Below are 17,028 nucleotides of genomic sequence, written 5' to 3'. Positions count from 1 at the left end.
AAGTTCTTGAATTTAATATGGGTCCTATTTGCATGTATTATGGATGTTAATATGTGTTGTGTCTTATTTATCATGACTTCTTTCCTTGTTTGCTTCTTTTAAACAGTGTTAATGAGTTACATGACCCAACTTACCAATACAGAGTAGATACTGGCAATTTCCAGGTGAGTCACTAACTAAATATCTAATGAGATAAATGGAATCTGTCACCAGCGACCTCCCTCTCCAACTGCTTGCATAGACACATAGCTGTGTCTATGCAAGGAAGGCGTCACCATTGCTCTTGTTGCATACAAGCTCCGCTCTGTGCCCCCACCCCCCCTCTCACTAGCTACAGTTTTTGTCTATGTAAACAGTGCAGATGAAAGCCTTTCTTTAAGGTTCTTCCTCTTATGCCTGGAAGAAAAAAGGAATGTGTGAATGGTGCACAGACATCCCACGGACTTTGTGTTAACATATATTGGTAGTGGCTAGCAAGTAGTTCTTTGTAGAAGGTAAATATGATGTTACTTAATAATGTGCTGTTCATCTGTTGTTTTTAGGGCATGAAATTTTTTTTTCTAATAGTGGCGACTTTGTACATCCTGTATCTCTTGTTTCTGGTTATACGAGCATGCACTGAATTGCGAAACATGCCATATGTTGGTAAGTATTTCTATAAGAAATAGAGCACACAATGTGGATAATATATATGGTTTGGTGAAATCTAGGAATCTTTCATTAAAGTTGTTACATATATCTTGCTGAAAGATAAATCATTCCAGAGGGTAAGCTAGTGCACCCCATGATGCTTTATCTCAGCCATGAAGTTGGCAGCACTAATGTGCCGTCATGGCTACTAGTGGCTGCTTTGTTTCAGCACCATTGATTATCAGTAAGGCTTATTTTATACCATATTTGAGGGCTTGTCCCACGTGTAAATGTTAATTTATTCTGTTAGATTGTGTACCACATATCAGAATTTTCAAAAAAAACGTTCCTGTGTATAGATACTGCTGTTACCTACCTGTTATGGCGTCCATTGGTGTTATTTTAATTTGTTCTCTGAGCATTCACCTAATGTGTCCAGTGCTCATGAGAAGAACCCACTCCTAGTTCCCTGATTGCTATTGACTGGGCTCCTCAATATGGAGAATCACTCTGCCTCCAGCACCCAGGTGGTAGGACTAAGCTACAGAGAATGTGTGACCTGCAGCACTGGACACTTTAGGCTGATGGAGGGCATAAGAGGAGCAGCAGAAGGCACCAAAACAAGTATGTAACATTATCATCTAGAGTTCTAGACAGTCTTTCGAACAGAAAGCTTATGTTTTGTATGGTCTAACAAAGCAATTTATTTATTAGCAGGGCAACACCTTTAAAGTGATTGTGCAATGTCAGGATATTGATCACCTATCAATAGCACCCCCACCGACCAGCTGGTTGAAGAGGCAGCGGCGCTTATGCGAGTGCTGCATCCTCTTCATAGGTAACCTGCACACCGTCTCCCTTGTAACGGCGATGCAGTATAATTACACCTTCCTTTCCATTCACTTGCAATTGACAGGAAGGTGTAATTGCACTGCCGCTACAAGGGAGATGGCATACAACTTTAAAGAGGACGCAGCGTTCACAGCTGATTGTCAGAGTGCCAGGAGTCGGACCCCCAACAAACTGATAGTGGTGACCTATTCTGAGGATAGCTCAATATCCTGATACATTGGGAATTAATCTTTATGTAAATGTGCCTATCTTTGTTAAATACATTATTTTGCATATCTTGTAATGGCCCTGGGCAACAGAGTCTAATATAGTTCCAATCTGGCTGAAATCTCTTTAGTCTGATTAGTCAGTGTTTTGCATAATATCAAGCATCCACTATACTGTATGGGCTTGGTCAGGGAAGTGTGTGATGGCAAACTTGTCAACTTGTGTAGGTAGCAGGCAGCTCAACTGTGAATACAGATAAGGCCATATTTACTCATAGATTTTCACTGCACATTCTGTTTTACACACTTACTATATATGTACGGTATAGAACCCCACTCACATGATGCAGAAAAATATGCTTATTCAAGGGCATCCTGCAGACTTTTTAATGCTCTTTTATGTTGTATATTGCTAAGGAAATATCTGAAATCTATCAACATTGTCATGTTTATCGTGCAGAGAGAGATTTTTTTCCTTTGGAAATCTGCCATGTGGGCAAGTTGAATGATTGTATGGTTAATTGAATGGTATCGTGGTATTGTGTGGTATACTGAATGGTTGTAACTCAGAAACTATGCAAAAAGTCTGACGCAATGTATGCTCAACTTTACTTAGCCTTTTCTGTAGATTTTATATATATATTAATGAAAAACTGGTTCACAGAAGTTGATAAAGATGATGAACTTTGGCTGCGTTTTTTACTTTTAAGTTCATTTTGTGGACATATGAGGCCAAGTGCGCACAGTGTGTAGGAGCCAGGGCTATGGCATAGAAGTCGCAGATGAGCTGGTTTTGGGTGGAGTTAATAAAAATATACAACTCCGGCTCCAAAATAAAAATATGAAATATTATATAAAAGAAATATTGTATAATTTATTAATTAAATGTGTTTGTTGCAGATTTATTTTCAGAGGAATGTAGTAAAGTTTATAAATTTTAGGCTGCATGCACACAATCATGTGTAGGCTGGGAAATATGGCCCGACAGGTGGCGGCTTATCGTACCCAAACTTACTGCATCGTAGTGATTTATGAAGCAGTGAATTCTGATCTGACTGTAGGTCTATTGTACTGTACTCACATGAAATCACTGTGATACAGTAAGTTTGGGTCAGATGAGCCGCCGTTGGTCTGGGAGATGTGACACAAACCATGTCTCCCGAACTGCACACGATCTTGTGCATGCAACATTAATCATATAAATGTATGCCCCACATGTTCTATAAATTTAAGGCCCCTACTTTAATAATAAAAATAAAAAAAACTGAGATTACTAGGATGCACTAGTGCAGGGATGGCCAACCTGAGGCTCTTCAGATGTGGCAAAACTACAACTCCCAGCATGCCCAGACTGCCAACAGCTATCGGCCTACAGCAGGGCATGGTGGGAATTGTAGTTTTACAACAGCTGGAGAGCCTCAGGTTGGCCATGCCTGCACTAGTGGGAAGATGGTTATGTAAATCCAATGAATTTATTACTAATTATTATACATGAAGTATTAAGGATTTGGAGCCGTAGTTAATGTGTTAAAAAAAAAAAAAAAAGTTGGAATATTGGCACAGACTTGGTGTGAACATTACATTCAACTTGTAAACTTGTAAGGACCACCAGCAAAAAATAAAATAAAAAATTGCCTTTTTATTTTTTTTACATGGCGTCTGTATGTAACAGATGCCACTGTATAGCATTTGTCACAGACGTCCATCAGAGGTGTTCCTTAGGAACGTATACTTCAGAGAGATCTATCTAAGAAGCATCCATAGAAGTTGGCATTGTTCATGATTACAAGACAACTATCTATGAATTACAGTTGTGTGGTTTTAGTAGTCTGTTATTGTCTTTTACAGACGGCATATGTTTTGTTCTGTTTCAGATCTGCGGTTAAAGTTTCTTACAGCATTGACTTTTCTAGTGCTTGTTATCAGGTATGTTGGTGATGAATGTGGCATGGAAGTAGCGTAGCTTTTTTTAATGATGGAGTAACATCTAGGGCTGCAGTAAACGAATATTTTTGTAATCGAGTATTCTATTGATTATATTTCTCGATTCATCGAGTAATCTAATAAGAAAAAGCTACTTAAAATAACGTACGTAATTAGGTATGTATAAAGTTATTGGTTTGAAGGGGTTAATAACTTTATACATGCCTAATGCCAAGGTGCTTCCATTAACCCCTCCAAACCAATAACTTTATACATGCCCATTGGGTTTGGAGGGGTTAATGGAAGCACCTTGGCATTAGGCATGTATAAAGTTATTGGTTAGAAGAGGTTAATGAAAGCACCTTGGATGTGCCTTCATTAACCCCTCTCTAAACCAATAACTTTATACATGCCAAGGTGGTGCTTGCAGCCTCCATTAACCACTCTCTCTCCATCTGCCTCCCCCCCGCCTCTGATCTGCCTCCCCCCCAGCCTCTGATCTGCGCCTCCCCCCCAGCCTCTGATCTGCGCCTCCCCCCCGCCTCTGATCTGCCTCCCCCCCAGCCTCTGATCTGCGCCTCCCCCCCAGCCTCTGATCTGCGCCTCCCCCCCAGCCTCTGATCTGCGCCCCCCCCCCAGCCTCTGATCTGTGCCTCCCCCCCCAGCCTCTGATCTGTGCCTCCCCCCCCAGCCTCTGATCTGCGCCTCCCCCCCAGCCTCTGATCTGCGCCTCCCCCCCAGCCTCTGATCTGCGCCTCCCCCCCAGCCTCTGATCTGCGCCTCCCCCCCCAGCCTCTGATCTGCGCCTCCCCCCCCAGCCTCTGATCTGCGCCTCCCCCCCCAGCCTCTGATCTGCGCCTCCCCCCCCAGCCTCTGATCTGCGCCTCCCCCCCAGCCTCTGATCTGCGCCTCCCCCCCAGCCTCTGATCTGCGCCTCCCCCCCAGCCTCTGATCTGCGCCTCCCCCCCAGCCTCTGATCTGCGCCTCCCCCCCAGCCTCTGATCTGCGCCTCCCCCCCAGCCTCTGATCTGCGCCTCCCCCCCAGCCTCTGATCTGCGCCTCCCCCCCAGCCTCTGATCTGCGCCTCCCCCCCAGCCTCTGATCTGCGCCTCCCCCCCAGCCTCTGATCTGCGCCTCCCCCCCAGCCTCTGATCTGCGCCTCCCCCCCAGCCTCTGATCTGCGCCTCCCCCCCAGCCTCTGATCTGCGCCTCCCCCCCAGCCTCTGATCTGCGCCTCCCCCCCAGCCTCTGATCTGCGCCTCCCCCCCAGCCTCTGATCTGCGCCTCCCCCCCAGCCTCTGATCTGCGCCTCCCCCCCAGCCTCTGATCTGCGCCTCCCCCCCAGCCTCTGATCTGCGCCTCCCCCCCAGCCTCTGATCTGCGCCTCCCCCCCAGCCTCTGATCTGCGCCTCCCCCCCAGCCTCTGATCTGCGCCTCCCCCCCAGCCTCTGATCTGCGCCTCCCCCCCAGCCTCTGATCTGCGCCTCCCCCCCAGCCTCTGATCTGCGCCTCCCCCCCAGCCTCTGATCTGCGCCTCCCCCCCAGCCTCTGATCTGCGCCTCCCCCCCAGCCTCTGATCTGCGCCTCCCCCCAGCCTCTGATCTGCGCCTCCCCCCAGCCTCTGATCTGCGCCTCCCCCCAGCCTCTGATCTGCGCCTCCCCCCCAGCCTCTGATCTGCGCCTCCCCCCCAGCCTCTGATCTGCGCCTCCCCCCCAGCCTCTGATCTGCCTCCCCCCAGCCTCTGATCTGCCCCCCCCTCCCCCAGCCTCTGATCTGCCTGCCCCCAGCCTCTGATCTGCCTGCCCCCAGCCTCTGATCTGCCTGCCCCCAGCCTCTGATCTGCCTCTTCCCAGCCTCTGATCTGCCTCCCCCCAGCCTCTGATCTGCGCCTCCCCCCCAGCCTCTGATCTGCGCCTCCCCCCCAGCCTCTGATCTGCCTCCCCCCAGCCTCTGATCTGCCCCCCCCCCTCCCCCCAGCCTCTGATCTGCCCCCCCCTCCCCCCAGCCTCTGATCTGCCTCCCCCCAGCCTCTGATCTGCCTCCCCCCAGCCTCTGATCTGCCTCCCCCCAGCCTCTGATCTGCCTCCCCCCAGCCTCTGATCTGCGCCTCCCCCCCAGCCTCTGATCTGCCCCCCCCCCTCCCCCCAGCCTCTGATCTGCCTGCCCCCAGCCTCTGATCTGCCTGCCCCCAGCCTCTGATCTGCCTGCCCCCAGCCTCTGATCTGCCTCTCCCCAGCCTCTGATCTGCCTCTCCCCAGCCTCTGATCTGCCTCCCCCCAGCCTCTGATCTGCCTCCCCCCTCCCCCCAGCCTCTGATCTGCCTGCCCCCTCTGGTAACGCAACCCCCCCCCCCCCCCTTCCTAGTATTAATCATTGGTGGCAGTGGCCACAGGGTCCCCCCCCCCCCATCATTGGTGGCAGTGTCAGTTCCGATCGGAGCCCCAGCAGTGTAATGCTGGGGCTCCAATCGGTTACCATGGCAGCCAGGAGTCACGCTACTGAAGTCCTGGCTGCCATGGTATGTTAGTGAGCAGAGAGCAGCGCATTATACTCACGTGCGCTGTGGCCGCCGGTCGCTCCTTCTTCTGTCTGTGCGGTGGATTGCTAATGCTTACAGCATTAGCAATGCGCCGCACAGACCTATGAGAAGGAGCGACCGCCGGCCACAGCGCATGTGAGTATAATGCGCTGCTCTCTGCTCACTAACATACCATGGCAGCCAGGACTTCAGTAGCGTCCTGGCTGCCATGGTAACCGATCGGAGCCCCAGCATTACACTGCTGGGGCTCCGATCGGAACTGACACTGCCACCAATGATGGGGGGGAGGAGGGGGACCCTGTGGGATATGGCCGGCACATTCATTGGTGGCGCAGTGGCCACAGTCCCTCCCCTCCTCCTCCTACTCTGTCCTCATTGGTCTTCAGCGGCAGCCGCGCACAGTGGGGAGGGAGAGACTCCCTCCTCCTCCCTCCGCTGTGCCGGCCGGCTCAGTCCTGCCTCTCTGGCCTCCGGAGGACACGGAAGCGGTGAGTGAGACGCTTAATTTCACTCCCGCTCCATGATCACGTGATGTAAACGATTCCTCGATGCAGGGAAACTGCATCGATTAATTTTTTGACTCGATTTAATCAAGTTATTCGAATAATCGTTTCAGCCCTAGTAACATCCAACTTTTGCTAGAAGTGAAGGCCACCAATGAACCCCGAATGTTATATTTATTGGTCCCTACCAATCTATAGATCTATTTGGATTTTTGGGAGACTTTTTATTACAACCTGCTGATGCATTCGGGTCCAAGCAGCAGTTGCCGTAACCTACCTGGGAATCTGCACAGAAAATCCTGCAGAGTTGTTTCTTGTACAGGTTCCCATTGGGTCATGAAAATCAGATGCTCGCTATAATTACTATTTCTTTTACAAGGATAAGGGTATTGAAAATTTTCAAGTACATATCTTTCTATTTCTCTGACTTGAAATCCATATGAATGATCAGCTATATTGAAAGGAAGAAAGCTGCAGTATTTCACTTTCTTTTTTTAGTCCCATGTGATCTGTTTGGGGGTTGATCCCTCCCATCTTTACACAGGCCAATGCTTATGAACACTATCGTCCCATATAATGGGCCTTTAGAGAGACTGTAGCAAATTGTGTCCTGCTTTGGATAGGATTGAGCTGAAGAATATAACTGCATTATGAGCGTGTAGGTTGTAACTAATTACTTGTCTGTCTTTCAGCATTGTTATCCTGTATTTAAGATTCGGCTCAAAAGTATTACAAGATAATTTTGTCGCTGAGCTGTCTACACATTATCAAAATTATATCCTTTGACATCTGAATAAAGCAACTTTTCTGCATTTCACAAATGTGGAACTCTCCATGCTGTACCCAGATTTGCAATGGTATTAATACATGTGATGTATTCAGGTGGTGCAGTGGTGGTTCAGCTGCATTGTGTGAATGGGATCTGGCTGCATGTTCAGTCAACAATACAGTAATGTGTATGGGGGTCTTTAAATGGGTGGTTTCATCAGAGACAATGGGACCATACTGCCGGCACCTGCACCTGTCTCCTAAACAGAGCCCTGGAAGTGGTGGGGGGCGCATGCGCCCTCCATTCATTTCTAAGGGGCCACCTATTTTTATCGGGCCCATAGAAGTGAATAGGAGCAGTTGCAGGTCATGTGGGGGGCACTTCCATTCACTTCTATGGGGAGAGAGCTTAGTGGTGACCGGACTAGGGTCCTCCATCCACCACTTTTCCTGCTCTCTTCTCGATATAGATGTGGGTCCCAGCAGTGAGACCCACACCTATCAGACAATGGGGCATATCTTATTGATTTTCCCCCATTGTCTCAGATGAGACGACCCCTTTAAAGCAGTTTTTGAGACCCCAAAGAGCCAATAAAACTGCTTATGTGAACTTCCCCTAATAGTAATGTTTTTTCCTTAATCTGTAACACCAGCTGAGTTTTTATCATTTTATGGCCTATTGAACTTCTATCTTTACACTTTAGCCTTTGTATACTCTCCATCAAAAAATGCTCTTTATGGTAAGTGATTGCTGAAAATAGACTAATAAACACTGCTGTAAGTATTGTTCTTGACTGTTAATATAAATGTATGCTTAAAGTCAGCATATGCAAATGGGAGGCTTACGTTTGGTCCTTTACAGTATATGAATGTCATATTGGATAAGTCTCCCATTTGAGAACCCCTCTGAGTCAGAGCCAAGAGCTGCACAAAATAGAAGTCTGGCTCTCACTTTCTTGTGCCCGGTCTATCAATGTATTACGTGGGCAACAATTCACTTGTGGGTCAATGGTACATCTCTAGGCAGCTGGCATTGGGAAGTGTATGTAGCTTGTGGTCCCTGGGCCTACTGTAATCAGCTGGTCGCTGGGTTGGACTCAGTCTGAAAGGGGGTGAACTTAAAACGACCTGCTCCAAAGTGCAGCATTCAGATGTATTGGAGCAGGACATACATAAGAAGTTAGTAATTTTCATATAATGTATTATAAGGCCTGGTGTTATGGTCTCTTAAGACCTTGTGCTCCCATCAGATGATAAGACATGCTTCTATAAGACAAAAAAAAGTGTTATTGACAGATTTTATGTGGCCAAGAACAGTACTGTTAGTAATGTGGAAACCTACAGTTACATCAGTTTTTTTATGTCTTTACCTTTTGCAGAGTCTCAGTTGAAGGATAACCCTGCCTTCTCAATGCTTAATGATTCTGATGATGACGTCATATATGGGTAAGTTCAGATCCTAATAATCCTGCTACCTCTTTATCTTATGTAGTGCTTAATGTTCTATTATGTTGTCATTTGTTCAATGTTCTTTTTTTAATGCACCGAAGTTTCTGACTAATGATCAGGAAAAATGTCACGTTTTCATATGCGGTATATTATGACAATGCACATCTGGATAGAAGAGCATGATCTGCTGCCCAGAAATAATTTGTCGGTATAAACGATTTAATCTGATTAATTAGCGTTTGCTCATTTGTCTGGTGGACGCTGGCACCTTTACACATGCCAATGACTGCCCAGTGTTAAGGGACGATAACGGAGGGGCAGGATATTTGACTGTCATGTGGAGGGGCATCAGACTGTTATATTGTTATGGTGGCATCTGTGGCTGACAACAGTACCATTTACCTATGCATTCTTGAAGCCAAAAGCAGGAAGTTTTGTTAAAAAATTGAAATGGAAAATGTACCGGTATTTGTCGAGGTAAAATTTATCAGCCTTGAAGCAGAAGTAATATTTAAAACTTTTTGAAACTTTAGAAATATTTTGACATGCTTCAAAAAATAAAATAAAATCGTTTGTACTGTATATATCTTCCATCTATCTTATCATATAGTCTTACTGCAGCTGAAGTCTGTCTTCAGCATAGGGATTGTGAACCTTGTTCTCACATGTCCATTATTGCTCACAGGAGTGACTATGAAGAGATGCCCCTTCAAAATGGACAAGCCATCAGAGCCAAATATAAAGATAAAGAGGAGTCTGACAGTGACTGAGATAACTCCATTGGGATGGGTGCCTTGAAGAACAGGGGGACTATTCTGCTTTCACTACACCTCTGTTACCTTGGAATGCTGCTCTTTCCACAGTTGATTTTTATTTTTTGTTATTTCTTTAATTGTGCAAAAATTAAACTTTGCAAGACAGGGATACAGGGAATATTGGAAATGGCCAGCTCTCGGTCCTTTACCTGAAGCCACAAAGTTGCATCTAACACTCCTTGTTAAGAAGTGCACCACTGGCCTTGATTTTTATTATTATTTTTTTTGCTCCTCAGCTTTCCCATTCCTGAAGTTTCAGAATTCTTGTCATTAATTGCTACTTAGAAAACGTGAATATGTGGTTGGTATTCTTTATCACTCACATTATTTTCTGAATGGTGGTTGCCTATGTTGGTTTGAAGCTTATCTGTATCTTATTTGTTTTGTTAAAGGAATTGTCAAGAATTAGAAGAACATGGCTGCTTTCTTCCAAAAATAGCACCACACATGTCCATGGGTTGTGTGTGATAACATGGCTCGGCCCTGTTTATTTCAATGGAACTTAGATGCAATACTGGATTCAACCCATGGACATGTGTGGTTCTATGTCTTGAAGAAATAAACCATGTTTTTTTTTAAACCTGCACAACCCCTTTAAGGATTTATGAAGGAAAGACATCCTTTAGACATTTAAATGTAGCACACTATTTTAAAAGAGAAGCTTACTGATGTCGCACCTTACAGACAGTCGGAGTGAACAGGATCCAGAATATAGACTGTCATAAAATGACCTATGGTCTGTAAGATAACTGAACTTCCACCATAATGCAATTTATTTTAATGATAAAATAGTTAAGAATTTTAAAGAGCATCTGTCTGCAGGATCAACCTGATTATACCAGGCATACTGCCTCATTTGAGACCGTTGACAGTTTCTCTTTAATGTGGTTTTCCAGCATAGAAAAATTATGTTCTAAAAACTGAGGGGTTATGAAAAAAAAGTGACACATTTCACATACTCCCGGCCTCGCCCTTCTTGCTTATGCCCAGTCCCACCCACAACACTCTCTGCTTCTTAGGTCAATGATGACAATTCCAACTCTGGCAAGAGTGCAAGGCAGCCAATCACCTGCTGCAGTGGTCACATCGTTCTGTGTCGGAATGTCATCACTGGACCAGGAAGCAGTGAACATTGAGGGATAACGGAGTGACTGGGAGTATGTGAAATATGTTGAGAGTTGTCTCTTCTCCCTGCTGAAAACTTCCTAAATAGAAAGTCTATGACACCGTCTTTAGTCAAGTCTTTAGCAGCGAGGAGAGACAGCTTTTGTCTGATTGCTTTTCACTCCTCAATATAGAGATCAGCATGGATCTCGGCACTCGGACCCCCCTGTCAAAACCTTTGATATGGCACTATGACATATAAAAACTTTTTATAAAGTGCAGTGACTTTAGGCAGAGCGCTAATGTTTTCTAAGCTGATGCTTCTGCGGTGGAGCAGCAGTAAATCGATTTGCAGTAACTACTATAATAATAAAATATCAGGCATTTTCCAGCCTGGCATCTATGTGTTCATTTTCCCGATATAATGGTTTTATCATCAGTCTGCAAGAAATCTCTTATTCTAAGTTTACATGTTTGTTGAGGATGGTTCTTTTTTTTTTTAAACTCGTTTTATTGAAGTTTAACAAGAAAGGCATGTTACATCAAAATGAATGAATGAGGGGTAAATCCCACGCAGGGGATACAACACTAGCACAATACTATGTGATAGTCTTGCAATAGGTCCGGCAGAAAGAGAAAGGACTTCCATCTTAGACAGCGTCAGGAAGCAACATGAGTGATGAAACATTAGCTCAGGGCTCACGATCCACATAATATCATACATCAGCCACCGAGTACATGCATGCATTATGCAAAGGATGCACACCATTCGCCCCACACCTTGTCAAACTTTTGTGGGCACTTCCTATGAATAAAGACAACCTTTTCCATGCTAAAGATGGTTCTTTTTAATTGTAAATACAGTGTCACTACATATCATTCTATATGTCATATAGGGTTAATGACAAAGCATTGTCACTAGATGATTACATAAATGGTTCCCTGTACATACACTGCTTTAGAATGTTATTTTGGGAATACTGTATGTAGATTGCCAGGGCAACCTGCAACCAATCTTCTGATCTGTATGATATACATTAGTAACAATTACTTTTTGTAATTATATAAAGGTGTTTATGTTCTTTTTAACGGTTATTAAAATTGATGATTCTTAACACTATTATTGCATAACTGTGCATAGTGGGGTTTTCTGTGGTTATTCTTAGAATTTTCTATTTGCAAATGAAAACTCACCAGGAAGATGCGTCTGGGACATCTGTCAGCAGATTTGTACCTATGAAACTGGCTGGCCTGTGGCATGTGTGCTTGGCAGCTGAAGGCACCTGTGTTCATATGTGCCAGCATTGCTGAAAAAATTGTGTTATAATATATTCAAATGATCCTCTAGGAGCAATAGGGGTGTTGCTGTTACACCTAGAAGCTCAGCTCTCTCAAACTGCCGGCCCTCTCCACTTTGATCTACAGGGCCAGGCAGTGAAAACGTCATCACACCTGGCCCTGTCAAAGTGCATAGAGCTTCGCAGTTGCAGAGAGGATTAAGGGGAGGCCACTGCACCACCAATGCATATAATTAACCCCTTAATGCAAATGTACGATCCCGCGAACCCTGTCACTTGAACCCCACCCCAGTATTATATTCATTGGTGGCGCAGTGCCCCCCCCAAGCATTTTCATTGGTGGCAGTGGCAGCTTCCGATCAGTGCCCCACCAGTGAAATCGCAGGGCTCTAACAGGTTACCATGGCAGCCTGGACTGTTGTCATGGTTAGCTCCCTGCTGCTGTGTGCTTAAAGCACAGGGCAACAGGGACAGTGTAAATCCTTTTCACCCTAAAAGAGCTCTATTAGGGTGAATAGGACCAGGGATCAAAAGATCCTAGGTTCTAGCCCCCCTAAGGGGGCTAATCATTATTAAATAAAAAGTTAAAAAAAAGTGATAAAAACCGCCACCAATATTAAAAGTTTAAATCACTCCCTTTCCCAATTTTACATAGAAAATATAGAAACAATAAAAAAAATACTCAATTTGCCATTTTTTTGTCACCTTGACCCCTCAAAAAATAGGATAGGACTGTTCTATTATGGGCCAGACGTTCCATAAAATGTGGAATGCACACAGCTTCTTTGTTGGCATGCTGGGAGTTGTAGTTTTGCAACAGCTGGAGAGCCTCAGTTTGCCTATCACTGATCTAGCAGATGGAGTTTGTAATTCTTCCACCCTGTACCAGTTCTATTAGTTTTAGCAGAACAATGGGAGAGAAGTGGCAGGAAAATTAAGTACCGTATTTTTCACTTTATAAGACGCACCCGATGACAAGATGCACCTAGGTTTTTGAGGAGGAAAATAAGAAAGAAAAAAAAAATTTGAACCAAAAGGTGTGCTTTTAGTGGGTTTTGATCTAATGGTGGTCTGTGGATGACACACTGTTATGGGGGATCTGTGGATTACACACTGTTATGGGGGATTATCTGTGGATGACACTTATGTGATTATAACCCTCATCATCCTAAAGAATACACTGATGTACTGTAGGTACTATATATTGGTGTATTCTTAAGGATGAGGGGCGTTAGTCACATTAAATATGAACACTGTCCAGGGACTGTACCAATATTAGCTTACGGTAACTGATATGACTACCGTATAACCCCCATCATCCATCAGAATCCACCCATATACTGCAGTAGGGGGGTTATAGTCCTATTTAAAATAAACACTGTCTAGTGACTGTTCTGTAATTGGCATATGTCTATATCAGGGGTAGGCAACCTCCGGCACTCCAGCTGTTGTGAAACTACAACTCCCAGCATCCATATTTCCTCTGCTCTTCTCAGAACTCTCAAATAAATGAATGGAGCATGCTGGGAATTGTAGTTTCACAACAGCTGGAGTGCCGGAGGTTGCTGATCCATGGTCTATATTATATAGGAGTATAATCCTCTCATCCATAGGAATCCACCCATATACTGCAGTACATGAGTGCATTCCTATGGATGAGGGGGGTTATAGTCATATTTAACCACCTCCCGACCGCCTAACGCGCCGATGCGTCCGGGAGGTGGTTGATTTGTTCCTCCTGGACGGATCGGCGCATCGCGGGCCGGCATTTCGCAGCAGAATATTTCGTCAGCAACCTGCCGGCCACGATCATTGGCTGGCAGGTTGCTGATTTTTATAAAAACCAATCAGCAGCCATTTAACCCAACCCATCATATTAGTAAATATGATGGGGTTATATGGCTGCTGTGCTCCTTCTTTTGGTCGGTTGGTTCCAGCAGAGGAGCACACATCACTGTGAGTACCCACTACACCACACTTAGCCCCCAGATCACCCCTATTAACCCTTTGATCACCCCCTTCTTGCCCCTGTCAATCACTAGTGAAAGGAAAAAAGTGATCAGTGCAAACTGTCACTTTTTTTTTTCACTGGTATTGACCGTTAGGTTTCAGTATAGTTTAGGCCCCTTGGTTAGGTAGTTTAGGGATCGGTTAGCGCCCAGCCCACCGCACCGCAGTCCGTTATTCGCTGATTAGCGTATCGCTAATCAGCATTTGTACTTTTATAGTATCTGAAAGTGATCAATACTGATCACGGTCAGATCTATAATTGTATTACTGTCACTTTAGTTCTCCCTCCACCCAAAACGCAGTGTTTGCCCGATCAGGCCTGATCGGTCGGCCACGCCCGCCCCACCGCAGTGACAAAAAATTTTTTTTTTTTTATATCGCTGCACATTCACTTTACAAGCACTGCGGCGATAAAAAAATCAGTTTTGATATTTTTTATCAACCGCAGCGGCCTCCGGTACTTCGCTAGCCTCCCCTTTGTAAGACAGGCTTGCTTTTTTTTTCTTGAGTAGTTGCCCACATGTCAAACAGGGGGTATTCCTCTGAAGAGGCCTACAGGCTTCTGACCCAGTCGGATGAGGAGTGGGAACCCTCATCTGATTAATCCAGCGGGTCAGAATACGAACCTGTAGAAAGCAGTGGCTCTCTGACCCAAAGTTCGGACGAGGAGGTTGAGGTCCCTGATAGCAGCAGGCGTACCCGGCCCCGTGTCGCTAGACCGCAGGTTGCGCAGGATCCGCTTCAAGAGCAGCAGAGTGGGGCTGGTGCTGTTGGATTACGTGGTGAGGCATACACCAGCAGCCCAGCCCTTCCTGGACCTAGTACCAGCACTGCCCTAGAACATGGTGAAGTAGCGAGCACCAGAAGGGCAGTTGAAGCTGGTACGGTGGCACGTGCAGTAGTGACCCCGTCGCAGCCACCGCAAAGACGTGCCCGTAGAGCCCCTAGAATCCCAGAGGTGCTGGCAAACCCCGATTGGCAGTCCCCAACTTCAGCCGCACCTGTAGTTCCCCCTTTCACCGCCCAGTCTGGAGTTCGGGTTGAGACAGCTCAGATCGGTTCGGCCCTGGGATTTTTTGAGCTGTTCTTGACTGCGGAGCTCTTAGAAGTTGTGGCAGAGACAAACAGTTATGCCACACAATTTATCACCGCTAACCCGGGAAGCTTTTATGCCCAGCCTTTCCGATGGAAACCAGTCCAAGTTTCCAAAATTAAAACTTTTTTGGGCCTCCTCCTCAACATGGGTCTAACTAAAAAGCATGAATTGCGGTCATATTGGTCCACGAACCCAATTCATCACATGCCCATGTTCTCTGCTGCTATGTCCAGGACACGATTTGAGACCATCCTGCGTTTCCTGCACTTTAGTGATAACAGCACCTCCCGTCCCAGAGGCCACCCTGCTTTTGACCGGCTCCACAAAATTCGGCCCCTCATAGACCATTTCAACCTGAAATTTGCAGATATGTATACCCCAGAGCAAAACATCTGCGTAGACGAGTCCCTTATACATTTTACCGGGCGCCTTGGCTTCAAACAATACATCCCAAGCAAGCGCGCCCGGTATGGGGTCAAATTGTATAAGCTCTGTGAAAGGGCCACAGGCTATACACACAAATTTCGTGTCTATGAGGGAAAAGATCAGACCCTGGAGCCGGTCGGTTGCCCTGACTACCTGGGGAGCAGTGGGAAGATAGTCTGGGACTTGGTGTCACGCTTATTCGGCAAGGGGTACCATCTTTATGTGGACAATTTTTACACAAGTGTGGCCCTCTTTAGGCATTTGTTTCTAGAACGGATTGGCGGCTGTGGTACCGCGCGAACTAGTCGCGCGGGCTTCCCCCAACGGCTCGTTAGCACCCGTCTTGCAAGGGGGTAGAGGGCCGCACGAAGAACTGCTCGCGGTGAAATGGAGAGACAAGCGTGACGTTTACATGCTCTCCTCCATTCACGCAGACACGACAATACAAATCGAGCGAGCAACCCGTGTCATTGAAAAGCCCCTCTCAGTCCACGACTATAATTTGCTCATGGGAGGGGTGGACTTCAATGACCAGATGTTGTCTCCGTATTTAGTTTCCCGCAGAACCAGACGCTGGTATAAGAAGGTGTCTGTATATTTAATTCAATTGGCTCTGTACAATAGTTTTGTTCTCTACAGTAAGGCTGGGAGAACTGGATCCTTCCTCAAATTTCAGGAAGAGATCATCGAGAACCTCCTGTATCCAGGAGGTTCCGTGGCCCCATCCACCAGTGTAGTTAGCCGTCTACACGAGCGACATTTCCCCAATGTCGTTGCTGGTACCTCAACCCACCTGTCAACCCGAAAAAGATGTTGTCTGTAGCAGGAGTGGAATAAGGCGTGACACCCGCTATTTCTGTCCTGACTGTCCTGACCACCCTGCCCTATGCTTAGGGGAGTGTTTCCGGAAGTACCACACACAGGTACACCTAGCATAGGGATCATCTCACCAGGACAGGCACACAGGGCTATTGGGGCCCATTCACTCACAGCTGCTGCAAACGTCTCCTTTCACATGGGACAAAGTGCATAACGCACTTCGCCACATCTTTGGGCGATTTGCGCTTTGCACATTGACCCATGGGGAAGGAGAGGTTTGTTCTATAAAGGTAAAAAAAAAAAAAAAAACACCAGTAAGCAAACACGTTAATGTTTAGTTCAAAAAGTTTAAGTTTACATGTTCTGTTCCAAAGTTAATAAAATTATTGCGTTGTGGCCTGGTTTTTTTCTTTTTTTTTTTTTTCTTTTTTTACCTTCCAGGTGGACCAACCGATCTACTAGCTGCAGCACCGATGTGCATTCTGACAGAAGCATTGCGCTGCTGTCAGATTACACGCAAGTCGGTGTATGCGGCGCTGCAAGACGGGATTTTCTCCTCTGCAGTGACAGATACATTTGCCAAGGCATA

General features: G+C 46.0%; 1 protein-coding gene across 3 annotated transcripts in view; it reads left to right on the top strand.

The window, feature by feature from the left end:
* The window catches only part of TMEM181 (transmembrane protein 181), a 169,722-nt gene extending 157,812 nt beyond the window's left edge, over positions 1 to 11,910 (top strand). For all 3 annotated transcript variants that reach the window (XM_044289655.1, XM_044289656.1, XM_044289657.1), the window contains 7 exons: positions 107 to 164; positions 543 to 645; positions 3,563 to 3,614; positions 7,347 to 7,429; positions 8,073 to 8,162; positions 8,802 to 8,868; positions 9,557 to 11,910. In XM_044289655.1, the coding sequence (XP_044145590.1) occupies positions 107 to 164; positions 543 to 645; positions 3,563 to 3,614; positions 7,347 to 7,429; positions 8,073 to 8,162; positions 8,802 to 8,868; positions 9,557 to 9,641 (538 nt within the window). In that variant the 3' untranslated portion in view covers positions 9,642 to 11,910. The remainder of the gene's footprint in view (positions 1 to 106; positions 165 to 542; positions 646 to 3,562; positions 3,615 to 7,346; positions 7,430 to 8,072; positions 8,163 to 8,801; positions 8,869 to 9,556) is intronic.
* The last annotated feature ends 5,118 nt before the right edge of the window (positions 11,911 to 17,028 follow it).

Source organism: Bufo gargarizans, chromosome 4 (assembly GCF_014858855.1).
Source record: "Bufo gargarizans isolate SCDJY-AF-19 chromosome 4, ASM1485885v1, whole genome shotgun sequence".
Classification (NCBI taxonomy): Eukaryota; Metazoa; Chordata; class Amphibia; order Anura; family Bufonidae; genus Bufo; species Bufo gargarizans.
The sequence above is the reverse complement of the archived record's forward strand: the minus strand, read 5'-3'. Positions and strand labels throughout refer to the sequence as shown.